Genomic DNA, 26224 nt, shown 5'->3' with positions numbered 1-26224 from the left:
ACTGCAGAAACCGTAAACAAGCAGCACTTTTTTTAAAGGAATATATAATGTAGTCAAGAGTACAGAAAAGGAAAGTTAGACATGTGAAAAGCATCTGTTGGGTTCAAAATAAAGCACTAAGGCAAGATTAATATTAGCATTTCTTATTTTTTTCTTTACCTTGTTTAAAGTTTTATTTCTATTGTAAGTAAAGCGACCTCATCAGAAAAATATTTACAGTAGGCCCCTTTTCCAGGGTTTTGGTTACCAATTGTCAACTGTGGTCCAGAAAAATTAAACGAAAAATTTCAATAATAAACAATTCATAAGTTTTAAAGCAATTCTCATTTTTATGGACCTTACAGCTACCCTGGACTCAGAACGCCCTCTAGGTCCTATGATTCCTGAATGTGTAGCTTTCTGGAGTCCCACATTACTTGAAGTAATATTATTTTCTGGAGTCCCATTACCTGAGGTAACTTGAATGAGCCTCTAGTCTTTAAACTATATGAACTCAACACAAATGAGTCTCTATACAGGAAGACAAATGCATGTGTAAAGAACAGAACACAGCGATACATAATTCAGCCCCATTGAATTCAGGAAACAGGTTTTCCTTATGCTTTTGACTTGAGAATTTTCTTACTGGGACTCGGATTTCCTTTTATGAATAGATTCATTTTTATTTTTAAATCAGGTCATTAGAAAAGTTAATTTCTCTTCCTTAACAAATATATGCAAAATAAAAAACTAGGTACAAGGTATTATGTTTAGACACTGGGATAGTTTTGGAAATGAAAGACACATTCTCTACAACCACAAGCGTACAGGCTAATACAACCCACAATTATGATGCAGGATAATAAGTACTTTGAAAGAGTCTGCAGAGGATGCTATAGAAATGCAAGGAGGGGCCTCTAAATCAGAGTAGAAAAGGTTTCCTGAGGAAGGTGACCCCTACACTAAGTTTTTAGGATGAACAGCAGTAAACACTATTTTAAAATCCAGTTTAAGGTAGAGTTCTCTGGTCACTTAGGAAAACATTAATTCTTACTGTTTTTTAAAGTTCTATTGCAGATTTGGAGTCATTTTCCATTCTGAAACCTTGATTCTAGGTCTACAATTTCTATAACAGTTTTTGGTAATCTTTGATTACCAAAATTACTTCTCCGTTTTCTTCCTCGGCAATATTTCTCTATTTGCCTGATCCTAAGATTCACCTAAAGCACATGGTGAGTATGCAGAGCCCCCAGGTCATCCCTAGAGATTCCGATGCATTAAGTCTGGATTTCTAAAATTCAAGCCTCAGGCAGTACTCATATTAGGCATGTTCAGGGTTTACTTTTCTAGGTCTAAAGTTATTATCATTTATTTATTTTTCAGCAAAGGGTTTCCTGTTATTAGAATGTGTTCCAGAACTAGCAAACAAAAAAAGAAACATAAAACTTCCCATTAGGACAATATATTATTTCCTTTCAGATGAATTTTATAGAAAAGCATATACACATATAAAATTACAGTTTTTTTTTCAATTTTTTTTCAATTTTCAATTTCAATTTATACACATACAAAATTACAATTTTTTTTCAATAAAAAGGTTAATTTCTTTTTATAAAGGCTTCCTTCTTGAGTCAATTCTGTTTTTTTTTTATTTTAGTTGTAATCAATCTATGTGTTAATCCTAGTTTAAGATATTCACTCTATTCACATCCATGTTTATAATAAGAGAAACACAATTTAGATTTAACTTTTAGGGATTTGAGCAGGAGGGTATGTAGGGTATGGTGGAAGTATGCTATATCAAATTGAGAAACAGAGACAAAAAGCATTTAATAAAATGTGTGCATACAGGGGTTAGCTAATGGTTCTGTGGGATGGTTAATGGTTTAATGAAGGAGGCATAATATTGTTACATGGTCAGGGATTTGCTTCACCTGAATTCCAAGCAAGTGTAGTATCGGCGTGCATTTTTTTTGAGACAGAGTCTCGCTCTGTCGCCAAGGCTGGAGTGCAGTGGCGTAATCTCGGCTAACTGCAACCTCTGCCTCCTGGGTTCAAGTGATTCTCCTACCTCAGCCTCCTGAGTAGCTGGGACCACAGGCGCCTGCCACCAAGCCTGGCTAATTTTTTGTATTTTTAGTAGAGACAGGGTTTCACTGTGTTAGCCAGGATGGTCTCGATCTCCTGACCTCATGATCTGCCCACCTTGGCCTTCCAAAGTGCTGGGATTACAGGCGTGAGCCACTGCGCCTGGCCCATCAGCATGAATCTTGCGGCAATCCACAGCTGCTTTTTTGGATTAGTAGGTAAGCACTGACTTTATTATCAAGCGTGTTGAAGGGAGGCAAAGTGTTCTATATCTATAGTTGTTAATGACTCAATTCCTGGAGTCTATTTATTCAACAAGTGCATAAGCAAAGACTCATAACATCTTGTGATTAGAAATAAGAACACTGAAGCAAAAAAGTGACATTTTTGTTTAGTGCATTTGAGATGATAATATGGCTCCCACAAGAAGTACAAACCTGTCTAAGCCAGAACTTTTCCAATCAGCATATTAATTAACTATTATTGCATCTTCTTAAGATAGGTGGAACTGGAAACTTGTTAAAATGAACACTATAGTCTTACTAGTTCCTTTTGTCTAAGTATATATGTCATATATTATATAGAGTTTTATTTATTGAGGGCAGATGCAGTCATTGCCAATTAATCCTTTTTGTTATCTTCATAAGTTTCAGTTCTTAGTACCCTTCTACATATTGTTTTATTTAAGTATCTAAAGTAAATAGAATCTCACAATTTTTGAAAATATATATGAGTACTCTGTATAATTGTAAATTGATCAAGAATGTTTGTATCTGGGTATATTACATGTTTGTGTAGAAATCTCATGCCTGTGTGTTGCTAGCAGTGACTCTGGGGTTCTTCCAGTGGCTCTCTCCCGTGGTATATCATGAGGTAACTCTCATTACCATCCTGAATCAACGAACACTTTGAGGTCTGTTTGTGACTGACAGGCTCCAAAACCTGATTCAGCACACTTGCAGAGAGAGTCAGTTTTTTTCTGGGGCAGAATCAAATTAGCAAAAGTTCATGAAACCAATAAATAAAAGCAGGATACCATCTATTAGTTTAAAATGGGTAATTGTAAATTAGAGAGGAACTGAAATACTCTACAATTACTGTCTATACAATTAGAGGGCTCTTTCCAGGTAGTTCAGTTACATGGGAAGTATTGATCAATTAAAATAAAACTTATAAAATTATATTGCAAATTATTGTCCCAGAGAGTACAAGTTCCTATGATTAACATATTCTTTTCCTATAGTGGGATCTACGTGGGAAAGTAAACCATAATGAGGAAGTCATCAGTTGGGATCAGGAAAAGTAGAATTAGAAAAATTGAAATCTCAATGGTTCCAGGCTCAGATAACCTGCTAGGTCCACCTCCCTCAAATGGATCTACACCTCAAAGTCTATTAATCAAAACCCCTGCATCCAACTTACGTGAGAGGTGTCCACGCCTGTGACATTGGAAAAGCTCATTTAGAGATGACCAAAGTTTTCTCTCCCCCAGACAGTGCTAACATTTGTCTTTGTAATTCTCTATTTTGTTAAATTCACTTGATTGATACTTCTTTCTTTTACATGACAAATATTTTGGTAACATTAGAACATTTCAGGCCAGAGAGTTATTCTGTTTAACCGTTTTTTCACCTTTGCTGTGATCTTTCCAGTTTAACTCTGAGGGGCACCTTTTTGTAACCCTTTCTCACCCCAATACTGGTAAGTTATTATAGCACCTTGATATTATGTTGACATATGGGAAAAACTTAAAACCCTCATTAATTAAAGTCCTGTTTATATTTTCGTTTTCAGCTCAAATGTATGTGAATGTATTTAAGTGCCATGTTTCCAATACACATCCTTTTGTAGTAAACCATAACCTCACTTGGCATTCTCAGAAAATGGCACTTCTAATTGAGGCCTGGGGTATTACTTAAACTTACAATGGCTATCTTTTAAATCTACTATAATTGAAATTCATGACTTTCCTGCAGCTAATGTATACTTTGATTCCATCAAGGTTTTCTCATTTCCATCCTGGCCTAATAAAAAATGTCATCTGCTAAATAACTGGCACGCCTTACTGCATCTGGATCTTCCTTAGTTTCAATACAAACTTTGTCCAAGCACTTAATTTCAGGATGGAGAATTCATGGGAAACATGCCACTACTCCTTACTCTGTTCTCCAAGACACACATCACTAACAAATGATAGTAGTCCAGCCTCCAGCTAGACGTGGGCTGAATCCAGATGTGGGCTTCTTAACCTCTTGTTTCCAGGTGAGTAGAATTGCTTCCAATATTAGAGTTGGTATGCCAGATAACGTTAGCTTTGGATTCCTTGTCTATCTTGTGGCATCTGACAAGATTTGTTATTTATTTTGAGTCTAGGGATTTTTTTCTGAAAGTAATTGTCTACTGTAAGTTTTCTGAATCAGGAAAGAACAAGTTTTGTGCAGCTCCCCCAACCTGCCACCTTTATTCTTATGAATCTCCTCCTCAAGACATAAAATTGCCAAATATCATTCATAAAGGCCTGAAAAATAGTGAGGTTTGTTAAAGAATTTGCTCAGTTAGTCCAACTAGTGTCCAAGATTAACATAAACTTTACTGTAAGGTTTTTAAAAACAAAGACAATAGTTTGGTTTTTAAATTAATAAAAAATGTAATATTTCTTATCACAAAATGGATGAAATTCTTAGTATAAATCCATTATACATGAATGATTTAACTTTGAATTTCTTCCACACTAAATGAAACTCATTTGGTTTAGAAATTCGGAGATAAAATCCTACTGTGAACTTTTAAGAAGTTCATGATTATTTGTTAATACTCCTGTTGCTCTATGATGAAAGTAAATGTGAAACATCAGACTTTTACAGATGATAGATTAAAGTGCTTAAAATTATTAGTGAAAATGTTAGCATTTTAAGAGTGTTTTAACTGCTTCTTCAGTTCATAACTAGGCATTGGTTTAACTCTTTTTGACTGTATATTACTGTACTGGCTGAATTGGGAAAAAAGAGAAGAAAGCTGTATAAGGAGACTCAAAATACTTCCATTTGTGAAAATAGGTAAGTTAGAAGAGTTATTATATTTCTGATGTTCAAACCAGACTTATCTGTATTTTTGGGATCTGAAGGTTGATAAACTTTCAAAAGTCCAAATATCACACTCCTCCAAACTATCCCCATTTTTGAATACACGAGCAGGGTTTGTCCAAAGATGAGTTACTCTTTCTTCTATCTCATTTTCTAGGAGTTAAAACATAGGTATAGTGATGAATACAAGCAGAATTGAGCACAGTAAATCTCCTTGAATACAAGTAGATGGTGAACCCTATCTGCAATTTTATTTGCAGGGACTATAAAACTAAGGTCAAGAGAGGGGTTTTGCAAATTTTATTCAATGTATCCCTATCTTATCCAACTTTTTTCACTGATAATTTTTTTTTTACATTTGGAAATAATAATTTTTTTTTCCATCTTGAATATTGCCAATGCCAGGGGCAAACCCATACATCTTCTGATAAATAAACTTAGCTTTACTTTTTATGATAGTGATTTTCAAAAGGGAAATAAAATCCCTTCTTTTCCTTATACAGCTTACTTCCACTTGTTCTTTCTCTACACAACTTTCTAATACTTGCCTCAAGCAGAAATATATGCAAATGGTTCATTGTGGAACTGACACATAAGTAGGAAGAAGTAAAAGAGTAGCCCGGCCAGGTGCGGTGGCTCACGCCTGTAATCCCAGCACTTTGGGAGGCCGAGGCAGGCAGATCACAAGGTCAGGAGATCAAGACCATCCTGGCTAACACAGTGAAGCCCCGTCTCCACTAAAAATACAAAAAATTAGCTGGGTGTGGTGGTGGGCGCCTGTGGTCCCAGCTACTCGGGAGGCTGAGGCAGGAGAATGGTGTGAACCCGGGAGGTGGAGCTTGCAGTGAACCGAGATCGCGCCACTGCACTCGAGCCTGGGCGACAGAGTGAGACTCCATCTCAAAAAAAAAAAAAAAAAAAGAGTAGCCCATTAAATAGGCCTGCTCTGCTTCAGCCTATGACCTAGCAGGACGAATCTAACACGAAGTAGAAAATATGACTATATTTGCTTACCTAATTCCTCTACTATTTTGCTTCTACGTTAATTTTAAATAGTAAAATAATAATAGAGGTAACTGTTGTCTAAATGGAAAAAAAAAATGGTTCCCCGTGGAAACAGCAGAGTTTTACAGGTGAAAAATTTTATTCTCTATGAAAGCTTCTGATCACTTTGCAATGCAAAGGAGGATCTGCTGGAGCACTTCCCTGGTTCTGCCATGAGTTCCTCATGTTACTGCTACTTGTAGAATTGGTTTGTCCCCATTTCTAGATGTGGTTCCATTTAGTTTTTACTACTGTTTCAGAGCTAAAACTTCATATTGGCTTGGCTGATGACTGCCCAATCCCTAGGCTCTTTGCCAGGGTAATTTTTGCCAGCCCTACCATTTTTCACTATTTATTTGGAGAATAGAGTACTTACAGGGTTGAGGACGACAGTGAAGAAAAGTTCTCCTCCTTGGATACTCTTATCCAGCTCTTTAGGACCCCCTGGATATTCTTTGTAGAAAATGGTGTGAGTGAAAAGCCCACAGGTTTGTCTTGGGAGAACCTGAAGGAAAAATGAAAAAAGTAAGGAAAAGCTTTTTTTTTTTCAATCAATTTGTTGAAACTTAGCTTTTTGCTCACGCAAGATGATGCACAAGCTAGTGAATTATTCAGGTCTAACTAGGGCCTGGACAATCTATCATACTCTAGGCAAGAGAAGGTGATGTTAATATGGAAGGAACAGTGAAGAAAGTTGAAGTATTTTAAAACTAAAATAGGTGTGTTATTTTAGCTACTTGTCTGTTTTAAATATCAAAGTGAGTACTTCTTTTATGAAGCCTAGTAGGTTCTAGCATCTTAAGAGATTAAAAAAAAAAGAAGTAAAAATGAGACTTTAAAAAAAGTATTGAATTGTCTATGCTATACTGTAATCCTAATAGGCAATAATTTTAAGAAAATATTTTCTGCCAAATTCTGCCATGCATTAGAAAATGAAGTCAATTATCAACTCAATGTGCTTCTTAGGGAATGACATTTTAAATTAGAACGAATATTTGAGACACAAATCACAGTATCTGTTCTCATCTGAAAGGACTACTGCAGGCTATAGTAATTACCTCAGATTCCAAGTGTGAAGCCTGCCAGTTCCTATAGTAAGAAAGAGATTATCCACTTGGTTTGTTACTTTTAGAAAGTGTAACAACAAAATGATAAAAGGTCATTTAGTAAGAGATCTTCTCTTCATCCTTTGTATATATATTATCTGCTTCAATTATATACACTCGTGATAAGTTTTTTCAAATTTTTATAGCCTTTTGCAATTATAAAAGAAGGTGTGAATTAAAGCTGTGCAAGACGGTAAAGCCTTAAGCAGAATATTTTACAATGACTTCATAGTGACCTGTGTTCGTCACTATACATTTGAAGTAGCAGAACATTAATGAGTATACTTCAGAGAGCTACAAATGTTACAAAATCATATAGGGGCAGGTCTTCTGCTTATTGTCCTAAGTAAATCAATCTTCATGTTTTATGTCTTGAGTCTTAAAGCACATTTGGTTCAGTAAATGCTTTCAAAATATTACCTGTCCAGGACTTCCCATGTTTTGCAACCCTGTAGTAATATACTAGTGTTTTTTTTAATTTTATTTTTATTTTTTTTTAGTTTGAATGTGTATTAAAATAAATTTTCATCTAGCCCTTGGACAGTATTATATAATATATAATATATTATACAATATACTACTATATAATATAATGTATAATATACTATATATTATATAATATAATACTATATAATATTGGTTATATAATACAATCTATTGTATAATCTAGTCCTTGGACAGACAGCTCAATCAGTATATCTGCATAAATAAAAACTCTATATATCCTATTTATTTTGGTAAGTTGGTAGAAGTTATATCCTTAGAAGCTATTTTATCTTAATAAAATAGTTAAAAAACTTCTGTTTAAGTATAAAATATTAGCTCTGATGATGTCTATGTTTAAAAGCATTATGCATCTTCGTGATCCTATCCATGCACAAAAATAATAACAAAAAACAACTAAATGCAAATGCATTCTAATGGAATTAAATATATTTCCTAACAACTATTATAAATGTAATATTTGGAAATTAGAAATGAAATTTTGAATTTGGAAAGCATTTGGAATAAATACTTTATATAGTATTTATTCATTTATTTAACAAATATTTATTCTAAACTCTATGCTAGCCCACAGAATAGATTTAGTTAAGTGCTAGTGGACCTAGCTATGTACTCTATGTTAATATGTTGCATGGAGTTAGTTTTATGCTAGAATACTAGATCCATATGCTAGTTCCATGCCAGCCCATGTGAGAGAACAGAAAGATATATGTTTTCTACTCTTGAAGGATTTAAGCTATATCGGGGTAATGAGAAAGACCCAAAAGCTAAATAATAAAATGCTCACATGTGTTAAATGGCATTTAACATTTTAAAAGTGTATGACTATGACTGAATCACTTCTAGGGTTCAGTTTGAATATTTTGCTTGGAAAATTATAGGATATATACAGAGCCATCTTTGGGACTTGATTGCCTAGCTGATTCTGTGCAAAACGAAGAGAGAAGCAAAAAGATATTTGAATTTTGTCTGTTTCTCAAATTATTTGAATTTCAATGCAGTGAAGAGGAAGTGGCAGGCTTTACCCTGCAACTGCAGGTGTACTACTCCTGCTGAGGGTATGAACCCCATAGAGAGCCTTAGGGGAGTCAGTGGACCACTACAGGAGGCTAAGGAGATGATCAGGAGTGTGATAAGGGTCATATTCCACTGCCTTGCTCCATAAATGCAGTGGCATCGAATGATGAGCATGTTCCTTGAAACAGCTTTCTTATGCTACGGAAAGGATGAGAAACATTTTTAGGCATTCTGCTGTGGACTGCCCCCTAGAATTGGTTCTGGGAATGTAACAGTATCAAAGTCAAACTTTGAGATGCCGATGAACCCCTGGGAACCCTATTGCCGCTGAAAATAGCTGGGAGTTTATTATGAAAGCCATGATCAACAAGAATCTTGGCCAATGGGGACTGAAGCCAATATCCTGTACCTAAGGCTCAATCAGGAGCAACTGCCAACAAATACTTCTGGGGGGATACCAATAAAGACCACTTAGAGGGTTTACATCAGGATTCATGATAGTCTCTACCAATGGGCATTTCCATTAAAAACAGTAAGTAGATAGGATGTGTAGTCTAATTTCTTAGAGGTCTCTGGCTGATATGGTTAGGGTTTGTGTCCTCACTCAAATCTCATCTTAAATTGTAATCCCCATAATACTCATATGTCAAGGGAGAGACCAGGTGGAGGTAACTGAATCATGGGGACAGTTTCCCACATGCTGTTCTTGTGATAGCGAGTGAGTTCTCACAAGACCTGATGATTTTATAAGGGGCTCTTCCCCATTTGCTCTGCACTTCTCCTTCCTGCTGCCTTGTGAAGAAGGTGCTTTGCTTCCCCTTTGCCTTCCACCATGATTGTAAGTTTCTTGAGGTCTCCCCAGCCATGCTGAACTGTGAGTCCATTAAACCTCTTTCCTTTATAAATTACCCAGTCTTGGGTATTTACTCATAGCAATGTGAGAATGGACTAATATACTGGTTCTTTCCAGAGAGTCATATTCAACAACCAGGGATTAGAGTAGAGAGTGCTGGTTTCCATCAGGTCTTGGCTGAAGGAAAATGACTCAGTTGAAAATGCAATAAAACTAGGGGTCCAGAGACTTTGGTTAGGGCTCAAACAGCTTAAAGTGTAATTGGTGTTTATGTTCCTGATGAAAATACAAAATGATGTGTTGTAGGAATTCAGAGGAGAATAAGATCCCTGTAGGTATGAGTTAGGTATTGAGTTGCTATATACTAAGGTGCTTTGTTTTCAATTATTTAAGATATGGGACTTGATATTGAAGAATAAGGGGAATAGAAATAGGTAGATAGTGGCCAGAAAGTCTCTCAAGGTGGAAAGAATGACAGTAACAGCAATACTATTATGGGGTTTGGTTGGAGTGAGTGTGCTTCAGCCATAGGGAAATAGGAAATAGAAAGGTAGACAGTCCAGATGGTTTTCAGGTACCTGAAGGGCACATCAGGGGATATGGAAGCAACTGGAACTAATCAAGGTTAGGAAGGCCAGGATGAAGGCAGCATTTTAGAAAGATTAAAAGGTTGGCACTGTCTATGGGTTAGACTGCAGTGAGGTGATGGATGGAACCTGTAAATAGATAAAGTAGGAAGCAGCACCAGAGTTCACACAAGAAAGTCAAGGAAGTAAATTAAGATGGTGGCAGTGGGAAAGGAAATAAAAAAGATATAAAGGAATTATTGATGAAATATAGACACTGATTGGAAGTGGTGGTGGGGGCATAGAATGATGTTTGAATTACAGAACTGAATTAAGGGTAATAGCACAATCAATAGTCGGTTTGAGGGAAGATAATGAGACCTTTTGAGTTGGATTTGGGAATGGATCATCAGAAAAAAGTTGCTCTCATATAGCAAAATAAGAGTGTGACCTTAAGTTCACTCCTCAGTTCCCTATTTCTAGACGCATTCTCTCCCTAGGAGGGCATATTGGCTCCTGTGGTCTCTACTTGCTTCTCTATTTGGATGGCTCCTAGTCCTATTTTCTCTTGCTTATTGTGTAATCAACTGTCTGCTGAACATTTCCCACTTGGAAACTCTCATCCAAGAGCCCACAAGCCAAATATAGAAGGTTTCCACAGATTGCTGCTAAAGCGGACCCACAGGGACAGTTCCATCAAAACAGGAAATCTGTTAGAGCCTTGATTACCTGCATGATTCATGCATTTATAATACAGAAAAAATGTGTTTTCAGGAGAAATGAAAAAATATAACCCAGGTCTTCTAAACTCCCTCTGGTCAGAATGCTGGCAGCTTGAGCCACAGTAAGTTCATTTTCAGTACAGAGGAAGGGCAGATTGGGATAAAATGTGGCCATTATGTCCCCGTCTAGCATTTACAACAGTTTTTATTGAGGGAAAAGTCAAGATGGGAGATGATCTAAGCTATATGTCTATCCACTCTGTAATTTTTGCAGACATTGAAAAACTGTCTGAAAAGAAGTCAGTTATAACCTAATTCTAAAGGGTAGACATCTCTTCAGACATATCAGTTCGACAGAGTGTTACGGTGGCTCATCACATAGTGTTCTTCTGTGGTGTTTCTTCCCAGTGGGTGATTCTAAATTAGGAGGCCCATTCCTAGCTTTACCAGGACTTTCTTAGGATTTTCTGATTTGGGAATAAATTAGGATTTAATTGCTTACTTTGGGAGGTAGTAGCATATTTTGACAATATACATTTGCCAAAATTGTAAAAAACAAAACAGAGAAGCCCAGGATAGAATTAGATCATGTATGCAAATGATTTAATTAACATCACCTGTCATTTTTACTCTATATTATTATATGTTAATGATTATGCAGGGCTTCACATGTGGCTTCTGGCTGCAAATGGTTGAGTTCCTTTTTAGCCTGGCATGGTAAATAGAAGAACACAGTTTGACTGGCTTGTCAAAGAGCAGCATGGTTAATATAGACAGAGTTGGTGTTAGTTTTTCATACTGAATAACATTTTGAAGAAGTGATGTCTACTAAAAATTATCTGCAAGTTAAATGTAATTTTTTTTAGTATTTTAACATCAGTGCCTGCTTACCAGTGGTAATGTCAGTAACAAAACCTTTTTCAGTTATATTTGAAGAATTGAAAATAAGTGATTTTAATTAAACATCTTCTGCTTAGATATGACAAATATGCTTCCTGCAGCATGGAGCTTTTCCTACATTTATGCTTCTAACATTTTTTTTTTCTTTCTTCAAGTGAGGAATGTAAATCTCGCAAAATTAGTTGTACCCTATGCATACTGGAGGAAGCTCACCATGATGTTTTTGTGGATAAAACCCCTCCGGTATCTAGCTGGCTTCAGATGTGGATATTCTTCAGTGCTGGTGATTTTAATATTCCAGACCTTCTTCCAGGCCTCGTAAAGCTGAACATGTACAGGGTAGACGCCCGAATGGTGAGGGGCCACAGCGTAGCCCATGTCCGTCGGAATGCCGTGCTCCTAAGACCAAGCAAATGTTAATTGGAGCGTGTAAAGATTTATCTTGATCCTATTTTTACAGTAAGATTTTCAAATGTACTGTAAATATATATATTTAAATGCATCATTACTTGTGTGGTAAAATTAAAGTGATAAGTATTAACACCTCTAGACGTCATGAAGCCTGTTAGCCATTTCACCAGTCTTTATGTTGATGCATCTGTGTTTGAGGGGTGGTGAGACAGAACTAGTGATTTTAATGAATAATTTGAAAGAGCCTCTATTTTGCACATCCTTGTCGTAGCCACCTGTTTTCCTATTGCCCATATGTCAACAAGTTAAATGTTAGACACTTATTACAAACAAAACTAAGCACTTCCCACAAAATAAAACCAATATTTATTAGAGGAACAGAACACATTCCAGGTTCATTAGGCTGCTGCTAAGATTTTATTTTGTCTGCCCTACAGTTTCTACCAAGTTTGCCACATTTCTGTTGTCCCCTCAGCATGTGGGCCAGCAGTAACAACGTTCCCTGCCTTAGGAGAAGCACACACTTTTGATTGGATAATGTGGTAAAATTCAACAGAGTAATTTTTTTTGACGTAGAAGCCCTTATAGTGAAAGTTGAAGGTACTGAAACAGCCAAATATTCTGGGAACTTAGTTGATTTGAAGTCAAGCTCTTGTACATAAAACGACTCCAGTTAAAAAAAAAAAAGGCATAGAGGAAAATTACACAGGAATACAAAATGAAACATGTCTTTTAGAAATAGAACAACCATGGCTTCAGTAGTTGACAGGTATTTTTTTCTCCAAAATTATTTTTTATTTTTCTGTTTATATTTTTCAATTGCTTGGAAAAAATCTTCAAAAATTCCACTCAAATAGGTTCTTTAAATTAATGACTGTCTTCATGCCAAATAACAACTTCACATACACAGAATCATAGTATCAAGCTGCTAAATGGTTTAAATTGCAGAAATATGCAGCCAACTGATATGGAAAAAGTTAGAGGTATGGTTAGCTTTGTTTTTAAACCTAAATAATAACAGGAGGGGAAGAAAGTATATGAAGTGCCTGAATGCAGAAAGAAAACAGCTTGCCAATGGTTTGCCATTACCTAAATACTTGTTCAAATTCCTTGATATGGCATAAAAGGCCCTCAGAACTTGGTCCCAACCTACCTATATAGCCTCATCTTCTATCAGCACTCATCACCCCAATTTCTGATGATTTCCTTCATGTCATTGCTGTATACTGTACACACTGTCTTCCTCAATTGGAATGCCCTTTTCTTATCTTGTAAACTCTGTTTATTGTTCAAAACTCAGTTCCGTCAGCTGTAGTTGAGGATGTCAAAAATGGGAGCCACTATCTTGCTACTGTGAGAAAGAGGATGGGTGGTATTGGAGGTTGAGTGGACCATTCCTGTGTTTCTGAAGGGTGAGGGGTAAAGTTTCATATTCTTCATTTTATTTGCATCATTTGCAGAAATTACCATAACTACATAACGATCATATTTAGAACTCCACTAAAAATTGAAGTATCTCATTGCTTTTTTCTTACTGGTTTTTAAAAACTCAAACTAAAGTAATTTTTTCCCACTAGACATCCCTTATCAACACATAATTTGTGTTCAACTGAAGTGGTTGAAGGCTAGGGGTATGGTGATAAAGACCAGATGAAGAAAAATGAATTCATATCACAAACATTGAAAAATGAATTATAGGTTAACAACTTTTAAAAATGTGCTGAAGTAACTTTATTATTTCTGTGGTGGTTGTTAAATAGTATTCTTTTATTTTAAATTTCAATTTTTAGGTACAGGGGGTGCATGTGCAGGTTTGTTACATGGAAATGTTGTGTGGTGCTGAGGAGGTTAACAACTTTTTGAAGAGTATGGAAAGAAATACACAATGACAGGAGCTATGTTATAAAATTCAAGTATCTGCAAATTTGTAAGAAATTATGCTGTTCAAAAGCTCAAGGTAGTTTTCAATACCGGCGAGTAGTCAGCTGTGTCTTCAGAACCCACATGGCATGAAAGGATGGCCCAGCATAGCAGAGACATTTTCCTTATTTTGGATTTAAAAATATTTGGCAACCAATGTATATACAGTTTTTACTTTTTTTTTCTAGCTTTAACACTAAAAACTACTGCGATTTTTAATTAATTAATTAATTTATTGAGACGGGATCTCACTCTATTTCCCAGGCTGGTGTACAGTGGTGGTGATCATAGCTTACTGCAGCCTCGACTTCCTGGGCTCAAGCAATCCTCCCACAGTAGTTAGGACTACAAATGCACAGCAGCACACCTGACTAAATGGGTTTTTTAGTTTCATCTTTTATTTGTGTGCTGGTGCAGTGTGGCATAGTAGCAGAAAACATCGCTTCTGGAATCAGACATATCTGGCTGTTCATGCTCTCATTCACCAACTGCAGGGCTTTTGGCAAATGACCTATGAGCTCTAAGCCTTGTTTCCTGTTCTCTAAAGTGCTAGTCATAAGGGCATTACCTCAAAGGGGTTCAGAGGTAATTTTGGAAGACAGTATAGTTCTGGAAACATGATATGCATTTAATGAATTTTTAAATTATTGTTGTCATTACTACCCTGCCTCTATTGTTTTCAGATGCTATGATCCTACCACTCAAGTACAATGTGGAAATTATGAAACTACTGGGCCACTTATTTTCCACTAAAAGAGACAGACTGTATTTTCTACTTTCACTGTAGATTTTGGGATTCTTTCTCATGAGACTTCTGTGGTGAACTCTGACTTCTACCCCACTACCCCTTCCTAAGCCTGTTTCTCTTCTGATTCCTCCAAATATGCTCAGCCACTGCCAAGTGGTTCCAGTTTGTGAGTCATTCAGTTAGTAGGGGGCCACTTTTAAATTCATTTTAGAAGAAGGCAACATAAATTTGCTCCCAAATTTGCATTCATCACCAGAGAGAACACCTGAAACATTATTGTATAGAAAAGTTTAGGCTAAGATTGTAGGTAGTGTGATCCGGAAGGCAGACTATCAGGTTTTAAAAGCTTTAGCCATCATGCTAAATTTTTGGCTGACTACTCTCCTCTGGATTGTTCAGTTTGAGATTAAGCGCATATTATTTTTTAATCTGCAGCAAAAAGTCTACCTTAAAAGTTAATTCTAATTAGTCTTTTCATTGATCCTTGATTGAAAGTAGCATCTTAGATCTAGGAACTCTGAAATCTATGTTAAGATTTTTCTAGTGGAGGACATGGTTCAAAAACACTGAGGAATATGGCTATGTAACTATAAAATGTAAATGAATTATTTGGAACACAAGTGGAGTTAATAGTCTCAATAGTTGAACTCATGATTTCCACATCTCAGCCCTACCAGATATTCTCTTTCTGCAGGGTTTCTCCATGTCATTAAATGACACCATCAACCAACAAGTTGCTGTGTTGAAAGATAGATAGTTTTGACACCTCCTCTTTCCTCTTTTCTAAATCTAGTCCACTGTCATGTCCTATCAGTACTATCTCTGGTATATATCTTAAATTTAGCTACTTTTCTTCAATTCTGTCATTATCATCACCCTAGTCGAATCTACCATCTTATCCCATTGCCTTTTGGTATAGAATCCCATTCCCTCTCTTGTTTCCTTCCAATACATTCCCTGCAAAGTAATATTTAAAAGATACAAATATCATTATGTGACTGTCTACTCAAAATCTTTCCCTGATTTCCCTTTCCACTTAAATTACAAAATTCTTAGCATGATCGCAAGCACTGCATATGATCCTTGCTTCTCTGTCTAGCCTTATCTTGCACCACCCTCCATCCTTCACTGAATTTTAGTCACATGAAACTTTCCCTGAAACTTACCAAGCACTTTTCTACCTCAGCATCTTCCTATATATGGTTTCTTCCCCTGAAATGTTTCTATTCCAAATCTTCACCTGGATAAATCTGAAGGTAATTTATTCTGTCATATCTTCGGAGAAGACTTTACTGACAAGTCTCAATCTAAATGAAGTCGACATTAAAACTTCTCTTAGTAACTTTCCTTGGTTTTTCATAGTACACAGCACAGTTTGTAAGCATGTATTTTTTTGCCTAGAAAGACATTTATGTAATATCTCTTTTTCATTAAACAATAAGCTTCATGAAATTTAGGTTCCATTTTATCCACTGCGATATGCTCAGTGTCTTGCCAATGGCAAGTACTCAACAAATGCTAGTGAAAAAGTATGATCTGATTCTGACTACCTCCTTCTCATTCCAATTTTCACTTTCTCAATTATCTTCATTACAGTGCCTGTTCGTCTGAAGAATAAACATATGATAACTATCAGGGAAATTTTAATATCTATGTAAATAATACTTGAAAACATTTTTGAGACTGCAGTTAAAAATTATGAGGGCAGAGCAAAATGGCAGAATAGAACCCTACACCATTTGTACCCCCTGCAGGAAGACCAAATTTTAACAACTATCTGCATACAGAAAAGCACCATCAGAAAAACAAAAAATCAGGTAAGCAATCGCAGTAGCTCGTTTTATCTTCATAAAAGTTAATGAAAATGGCATTGAGGAGGGTTGGAGAGACAGTCTTGAATCGCCAGTGCCACCTTTCCCCTATCTCCCGGCAGTGGCCATGCAGTGCAGAGGGTCTATGTATGCGGGGGAGGGAGAGCACAGTGACTAGGGGACTTTACATTGAACTCAGTACTACCCTGTCATAGCAGAGAGCAAATCCATGCTCTGCTCAGCCTTTGCTCACACATGGAGGGAGCATTTGGACCAGACTTAGCCAAGGGGAAGTTACGCATGTTATCAGTTAGAGCTCGAGTTTCTTGTCAAGTCTTGCCACCATGGGCCAACATGCTCTAAGGTCCTTGGTAAACTTGAAAGACAGTCTAGCACACAAGGACTTCAATTCCTAGGCAACTCCTAGTGCTGGGTTGGGATTAGAGCCAGTAGACTAGGGTGGCATGTGACCTAGGGAGACACTAGCCAGAGCAGCTAAAGGTTTGCTTGTGCCACTCCTCCCCCAATACCAGGAAGTGCAACTCACAGCAATGAAAGTGTGTCCTTCCTTCTATTTAAGGTGAGGAGAGCAAAGAGTAAAGAGGACGTTGTCTTGCCTATTGGATACCGGCTCAGCCACAGTAGGAGAGGGCACCAGGCAGAGTCATGAGGCCCCCATTCCAGGCCCTAGCTCCTGGAGAGAACATTTCTTGACATACTCTAGGACAAAAGGGAACCCATTGTCTTGAAGAGAAAGATCCAGTCTTGGAAGGATTTATCACCTGCTGATTAAACAGCCCTCGGGCCTTGAATAACCATCAGTGATAGCCAGGGAGTATGCTGTGAGCCTTGGGCACTTGGGACGCGCTTACTACATGTGTGACCCAGCACATTCCCAGCAGTGGTGACTATGGTGAAAGACTCCTGCTTGAGAAAAGCATAGGGAAAAGTAAAGGGGACTTTGTTTTGCACCTTATGTACCAGCTTGGCCACAGTGGGGTAGAGCAACAAGCAGGCTTTTGGGGTCTCTGAGTCCAGGCCTAGGCTCTTGAACAGCATTTCTGGACCTTCTCTGGGTCAGAGGGGAACCCACTGTGCAGAGGGCGAATCCCAGGCCAGGCAGCATTCACCACAAGCTGACAGAATAACCCTTGGGCTTAAGTGAAAATTGCCGGTGGCCTGACAGAACCCTGCCAAGGGCTGCTGGTGGTGGTGCTCAGAGGGAGAGGCTCTTCTCCCTGTGGAAAGGGGACGGAAGAGCAGGAAGTACTTTATAGTATGGTTTTAGTACTAGCTTAGCCATAGTAGAACAGAATGTCAGGCAAATTTCTAATGTTTTTCACTCTAATCCTTGGCTCCCAGACAGCATCTCTGGACCTGCCTGGGGCCTGGAGGAACTTGCCGCTCTGAAGGGAAGGACACAAACTTGGCTGGCTTTGCCACCTGCTGATTGTAGTAGCCTAGGGCCTTGAATGAACATAGGTGGTAGCCAGGTAGTGGTTATAGTGGGCCTTGGACAAGACTCAGTGCTGTGCTGACTGAGTCTTTAGGCCTGACCCAGTGCAGTCCCAGTTATAGTGGCCATAGGGGTGTTTGCATCATCATAATCCCAGTTCCAGGCAGCTCAGCACAGAGAAAGAGACTCTGTTTGTTTGGGAGAAACTAAAGGAAATGAACAAGAATCTCTGCCTATTAATCCAGAGCCTTCTTCTAGATCTTCTCCAAGACCACCAAGATGGTACCTCTATGAGTCTGCAAGGACCACAGTGATATTGGGCTTGGGAACCAAGCAGCTTCAAATATCTGAAAAGCCTTCTCAAGGACAAGCACAAACAAGCCCAGACTGCAAAGGCTATAGTAAATACCTAACTATTCTATGCCCAGACACAGATGAACATCTACAAGCATCAAGATGATCCAGGAAAATGACCTCACCAAATGAACTAAATAAGGCACCAGGGACCAATAGTGGAGAAATAAGGATGTGTGACCTTTCAGACAGAGAATTCAAAATGGCCATTTTGAGGAAACTCAAAGAAATTCAAGATTAACACAGATAAGGAATTCAGAATTCTATCAGATTAATTTTACAAAGAGATTGAAATAATGAGAAAGAATCAAGCAGAAATTCTAGAGTTGAAAAATGCAATTGACATACTGAAGAATGCATCAGAGTCACTTAATAGCAGAATTGATCAAGCAGAAGAAAGAATCAGTGAACTTGAAGACAGCCTATTTGAAAATACACAATCATAAGAGACAAAAGAAAAACAAACCAAAACAACATAGCACACCTATAAGATCTAGAAAATAGCCTCCAAAGGGCAAATCTCAGAGATTTTGTTTTAAAGAAGAAGTAGAGAAACAGATAAGGGTAAAAAGTTTATTCAAAGGAATAATAACAGAAAACCTCCCAAACCTGGAGAAAGAGATAAACATTCGAGTACAAGAAGGTTATGGAGCACCAAGCAGATTAACTCAAAGAAGACTAACTCAAGGCATCTAATAATCAAACTCCCAAGAGTCAAAGACAAAGGCAGAATCCTAAATGCAGCAAGAGAAAAGTAAAAAATAACATTCAATGGAGCTCCAATACATCTGAAAGCAGACTTTTCAGTGGAAGCCTGACAGGCCAGGAGAGGGTGGCAAGACATATTTAAAGTGCTGAAGGAAAAGAACTTTTATGCTAGAATAGTATATCTGGTGGAAATATTCTTCAAGCATGAAGGAGAAATAAAGACTTTCCCAGACAAACAAAAGCTGAGGAATTTCATCAACACCAGATGTGTCTTATAAGAAATGCTAAAGGGAGTTTTTCAATCTGAAAGAAAATGATATTAATGAGCAAGAAGAAATTGTCTGAAGGTAAAAATACTGGTACACTGGTAATAGTAGGCACACAGAGAAACACAGACTATGATAACATTGTAATGGTGGTGTGTAAACTACTCTTATCTTAAGTAGAAAGACTAAATGATGAACCAATCAAAAGTAATAACTACAAAGACTTTTCAAGATATAAACAGTACAACAAGACATAAGGAACAACAAAAAATTAAAAAGTGAGTTGATGAAATTAAAGTGTAGAGTTTTCTTTCTGTGTTTGTTTATGCAATCAGTGTTAAGTTGTCTTCAGTTTAAAATAATGAGTTACAAGACAGTATTTACTAGTCTCATGATAACCTCAAATCAAAAAACACAACAGAAACAAGCAAGAAGTTAAAGCACAAGAGAAAATTATCTTCAGTGAAAGGAGGACAGGAAGGAAGAAAAGAAGAGAGAGAAAACCCCAAAACAACCGGAAAACAAATAATGAAGTGACAGGAGTAAGTTTCTACAAGTAAATAATAACATTAAATATAAGTGAACTAAACTCTGATCAAAAGACACAAAGTGGCCAAATGGATGAAAATACAAGACTGTATGATCTGTTGCCCACAAGAAACACACTTCACTTATAAAGATACACATAGACTGAAAATAAAGGGATGTAAAAAGATATTCCATGCCAATTGAAACAAAAAATGAACAGGAGTAGTTATCCTTATATCAAACAAAATAGATTTGAAAACAAACACTGTGAGAAGAGACAAAGAAGGTCACTATATAATGATAAAGGAGTCAACGCAGTAATAGTATATAACAATTTAAAATATATGCACCCAACTCTGGAGCACACAGCTATATAAAAAAATATTATTAGAACTAAAGAGAGAGATAGACCCCAGTACAATAATAGCTGGAGATTTCAACACTCCACTTTCGACATTGGACAGATGTCCCAGACAGGAACTCAACAAAAAATATTGGACTTAATCAGCACTATACAACAAATGAATCTAATATATATTTATAGAATATTTCAACCAAAGGCTACAGAATACACATTCTTTTTCTCAGCACATGGATCATTTTCAAGGATAGACCATATGTTAGGTCATAAAACAAGTATTAAAACACTTACAAAAGTCTAAACAATATCAAGCGTCTTCTCTGACAACAATGGAATAAAACTAGAAATCAACAAGAGGAATTTTGCAAACTATACAAACTCAATGGAAATTAAACAATATGCTCTTGAATGATCAGTGGGTCAATGAAAAAATTAAGATGGAAATTGAAAAACTTTTTGGAAAAGAAATGATAATGGAAACATAACATACCAAAACCTATGGGATACAGCAAAAACAGCACTAAGAGGAAAGTTTATAGCTGTAAGTGCCTACATCAAAAAAGAAGAAAACCTTCAAATAAATAACGTAACAATGCATCTTAAAGAACTAGAAAAGCAAGTGCAAACTGAACCCAAAATAATAGTAGAAAAGAAATAATAAAGATCAAAGCAGAAGTAAACGAAATTGAAATGAAGAAAACAATACAAAAAAGTCAATGAAACAAAAAGGATTTTTCTAAGATAAACAAAATCAGCAAAACATTAGCCAGATTAACAAAGATAAAAAAGGGTGAGGACCCAAATAAATAAAGTCAGATGTGAAAAAGGAAACACTACAACTGATACTGCAGAAATTCAAAGGATCAGTAGTGGCTACTATCAGCAACTATATGTCAATAAATTGGAAAATTTACAGGAAATGAATAAATTCCTTGGCACATACAACCTACCAAAATTGAACCATGAAGAAATCCAAAACTTGAAAAGACCAATAATAAGTAATAAGATTGAAGACATAATAAAATGTCTCCCAGTAAAGAAACATCTAGGACTTGATGGCTACACTGCTGATTTCTACCAAACATTTAAAGAAGAACTAACAGCAATCCTACTGAAACTATTCCAAAAAATAGAGGAGGAGGGAATACTTCTAAGCTCATTCTATGAGGCCAGTATTATCCTGATACCAAAACCAGATAAAGACACATGAAAAAAAGAAAACTACAGGCCAATATCTGTGATGAATCCTGATGCAAAAATTCTCAATAAAATTTTAACAATCCAAATCCAACAATACATTAAAAAGATCATTTATCATGACCAAGTGAGACTTGTCCTTGGGATGTGAGGATGGTTCAATATACACAATTCAATCAATGTGATACATCATATCAACAGAATGAAGGACAAAAATCATACAATCATTTCAATTCATGCTGAAAAAGCATTCGATAAAATTGAACATCGCTTCATGATAAAAATCCCTCAACAAACTTGGTATAGAAGGTACATACCTCACCATAATAAAATCCATCTATGACAGACCCAAAGCTGGTATCATACTGAATTGGGAAAAACTGAAAGGCTTTCCTCTAAGATCTGGAAGACAACAAGGATGCCCACTGTCATCATTGTTATTCAACATAGCACTGGAAGTCCTAGCTAGAGCAATCAGAAAAGAGAAAGAAATGAAGGGCATTCAAGCTGGAAAAGAAACAGTTAAATTATCCTTGTTTCCAAATGACATAATCTTATATTTGGAAAAACCTAAAGACTCCACCAAAAAACTATTAGAACTCATAAACAAATTCAGTAAAATTCAAGATACAAGATCAACATAAAAAACCAGTAGCATTTCTATATGCCAATGGTGAACAATGTAAAAAACAAGTCAAAATGTAATCTCATTTATAGTAGCCACAAATAAAATTAACCACCTAGGAATTAACCAAAAAGTGAAAGATCTCTACAATGAAAACTATAAAACACTGATGAAAGAAATTAAAGAGTACACCAAAAAAAAAAAAGATATTCTATGTTCATGGATGAGAAGAATCAATATTGTTAAAATGTCTATACTAAACAAAGCAATCTACAGATTCAATGAAACCTTTATCAAAATGCCAATGATATTTTTCACAAAGTATACAATATAATCCAAAAATTTATATGGAACCACAGAAGATCCAGAATAGCCAAAGCTATCCTGAACAAAAAGAACAAAATGGGAAGAATCACATTACCTGATTTCACGTTATATTAAGGAGTTATAGTAACCAAAACAGCATGCTACTGGCATATAAGCAGATACATAGACCAATGGAATAGAACAAAGAACCCAGCAACAAATTAACACACCTACAGTGAACTCATTTTTGACAAAGGTGCCAAGAACATACATTGGGGAAAGGACAATCTCTTCAACAAATGGTGCTTGAAAAACTAGATTTCCATACGCAGAAAATTAAGCTGAACCCCTGTCTATCACCATATACAAAAATCAAATCAATATATTAAAGACTTAAACATAAGACCTCAAACTATGAAACTACTATAAGAAAACATGGGGGAAACTCTCCAAGACATTGATCTTGGCAAAAATTTCTTGGGTAATACCCCACAAGCACAGGCAACCAACAAAAAATGGACAGATGGGATCACATCAAGTTAAAATTCTTCTACACAGCAAACGAAACAATCAACAAAGTGAAGAGACAACCCACAGAATAGGAGAAAATATTTGCAAACTTCACATCTGACAAGAAATTAATAACCAGAATATATAAGAAACTCAAACAACTCTATAGTAAAAAATATCATAATCTGAATAACTAATGGACAGAGGGCTTGAATAGACATTTCTCAAAAGAATACATACAAATGGCAAACAGGCATATGAAAAGGTGCTCAACATCATTGATCATCAGAGAAATGCAAATCAAAACTATAATGAGATGTCATCTCACCCCAGTTAAAATGGCTTTTCTCGAAAAAGACAGGCAACAACAAATGCTGGAGAGATGTGGAGAAAAGAAAACCCTTATATGCTGTTGGTGGGAATGCAAATTAATACAACCACTATGGAGAACAGTTTGGAGGTTTCTCAAAAAACTAAAATTAGAACTACCATATGATCCAGCAATCCCACTGCTGAGTATATACCCAAAAGAAAGGAAATCAGTGTATCAAAGAGATATCTGCACTCTCATGTTCGATGCAGCACTGTTTACAATAGCCAAGATTTGGAAGCAACCGGTGTTTATTAACAGATGAATAGATAAAGAAAGTGAGGTATATTATGAGGTATAAATATATATATCTATATCTATATACACACACACAGTATAATAGTACACAATGGTGTACTATTCATCCATAAAAAAGAATGGGATCCAGTTACCTGCAACAATATAGATGGAACTGGAGGTCATTATGTTAAGTGAAATAACCAAGACACAGAAAGACAAACATCACATGTTCTCACTTATTTGTGGTATATAAAACTCGAAACAATTGAACACATGGAGATAGAGAGTAGAAGGATGGCTTCCAGAAATTGAGTAGATGTTGCAGGGGAGGTTGGCATGATTAATTAGTACAAAATATAATGAGAAAGATGAATAATATGTACTATTTGATAGCACAACAGGATGATTATAGTCAAAATTATATAATTATTTGAATTTGTGAAGCATTTTCAAGCTTCTAATGATGATTTGTTTTCCTAAGGTGATACCGATGGGCTACACCACAATTCAGCTTATAAGAACCTGTGGAACCTCTGGCACCTGCGGAAGGAGTCCTGTAGTAGCCGCAATCATTGGAAGAAAGTAAGAAATGGTATGGCTGTTGGCAAAGTGGCCCAATATGTGTAAAGTTGCTATTCAAAGGAAGCTGACTGTCTTCTTAGCCTACAACAAAATAAGGCAAGTCAGGATCATTAGATTAGGGAATTTAGATTTGGCACTACATGTAAAGATTATTAAATATTAGACTATGTTCCTGTGATAAATGATAATATTTCTGGTATGGTTTGTAATGAAAAATCTTGAAAGAATTAATTACCTTAAGTACAGGAATCTGATTTTTCATTTTCTAAAAAATTGTAAAATAAAAGGGTTGTACAAGTAGTCACTAAAGTCCAGGTTTATAATTCTGTGTTTCTTTGACATAATCTTTGTGGTTTTAGAAATGATTTTATATTCAGATGCTAAATATGAATGTACTATTTTTAATCCATGAACAAATTTAAACTCCCATGTACAATTTTCTTTCTACATACTTAAGGATGGAATAATCTCCTAAAATATGATAGACACAGTTACATAAATTTGGTTAATATTTATAGATTTGACCACTAACTATTTCTCTAGTTTTCTTACATGGTGGTCCTTGATTTATAATATAAATTTTGGTTTGCTGGGTGGTATGTGAAAAAATTTCTGTGATGACAATGTTGTTTTTAGTAGATTTGTTTTAAGGGTTCAAGAATCATCCCCTGTTGGCAGCTATTGTATTAATAAAGAATTTGTCTGGTCTTCCTTATCCCTGATTCCTGGGAGATAACTCCTAACTCTGTGGAATTTCCTGAGTGATAGAAATGTCTTTGTTATTTACAGTGAGATCCTGAAATTATATTTGAGTTTATGCTAACAAGATGACTCAGGATGAAGGTTAGTCATGCCAGGAAGTCCCACCATGTAATTAGAGAGTGAGAGCTTTGAGCCAGGTGATATCAGCCTGATCTTAGGGTAGGCGAGAGGAGTTGGAAATTGAGTTCAATCACGTGGCCAATAATACAATCAAACATGCCTATATAATGAAACCCTCATAAAAAAATCTGGAACTTGAGGTTTAGGTGAGTCTCTCTGGGTAGTGATATTCCTATGGATCCAGAAACCCCAGGAAGGAGATATTCTTTGTCTCACAAAATAGCAAAAAATATGGCTATAAAATAAAAGTAACAAAAGTCTTTGGATAAAAGTGTTAAAGGTGTTAATAATGAGATCTTGTAAAATAGAATGGCATTATAGCAGCTTATAAAACAGAAGTGTCACCTTATCACTCTGGAGTTACTCATCTCCGGAAAAGAGATGAGTGTATGGTGTTTAATTTAGTATACAGTGAGAAAAGAGTCTTATTCTTTCAATATCTCAAAATAGCCAAACCCATGACAATGAAATTATCCTTGTACCAGAAATCCTAGGGATAGAGAGTAGGATAGTATCGTGAAGAGAGTACAGATTTAGGAGAGCACAGATTTGAGTCCTGGGCTCAATCTCAGTGCTTATCTTCATTGGTCCCAGGACCCAGGCAGGTTATGCAAATTCACCATGCCTCAATTCCCTCATTTACCAAGTAAGGGTAATAAAACTAATGATCTCACAGAGTTGTCCAGCATGAAGGATATAAACAAAGTTATTGGTCAAATGCCATTTCATTTTCTTTTATTTAGTTAACAGTATTCTTTATTTGGGGGAAACAAAAACAAGCAAAACAAAAAAAACCAAGGTAAACTAAGACTCCTCTCACCATTACTTCCATTCTCAAACAATTCAGAGTGCTTATTTCAGAGCAGACATTCCTCAAAGAAGATACATTGTCATTATCAATCATGTCTAAAAACAAAGTCTTACTAAACAGTATACATTTCTTCTATTATACATACTAGATATTACATATAAAGTGGAAGGGAAGGAATACCTCTGGTGTACCATAAATTTGATAGAGCTGTAGAAATAACATAAGCAAAAACCCCTTCTTAACACCACATATTCCTCTTTAAGTATTATCCCAAGT

The 26224-nt window shown here is 36.2% G+C and overlaps 1 protein-coding gene across 1 annotated transcript in view; it reads right to left on the bottom strand.

Annotated features, from left to right (window-relative positions):
- The window catches only part of NDST3 (N-deacetylase and N-sulfotransferase 3), a 218025-nt gene that overhangs the window by 102413 nt on the left and 89388 nt on the right, over window positions 1-26224 (bottom strand). The window contains exons 5-6 of the mRNA XM_024246070.2: window positions 12076-12261; window positions 6571-6699 (exon numbers count right to left, since the gene is read on the bottom strand). Coding sequence (XP_024101838.2) covers window positions 6571-6699; window positions 12076-12261 — 315 coding nt within the window. The remainder of the gene's footprint in view (window positions 1-6570; window positions 6700-12075; window positions 12262-26224) is intronic.

The sequence above is a fragment of the Pongo abelii genome, chromosome 3 (assembly GCF_028885655.2).
Source record: "Pongo abelii isolate AG06213 chromosome 3, NHGRI_mPonAbe1-v2.0_pri, whole genome shotgun sequence".
NCBI classification, from domain to species: Eukaryota; Metazoa; Chordata; class Mammalia; order Primates; family Hominidae; genus Pongo; species Pongo abelii.
The sequence above is the reverse complement of the archived record's forward strand: the minus strand, read 5'-3'. Positions and strand labels throughout refer to the sequence as shown.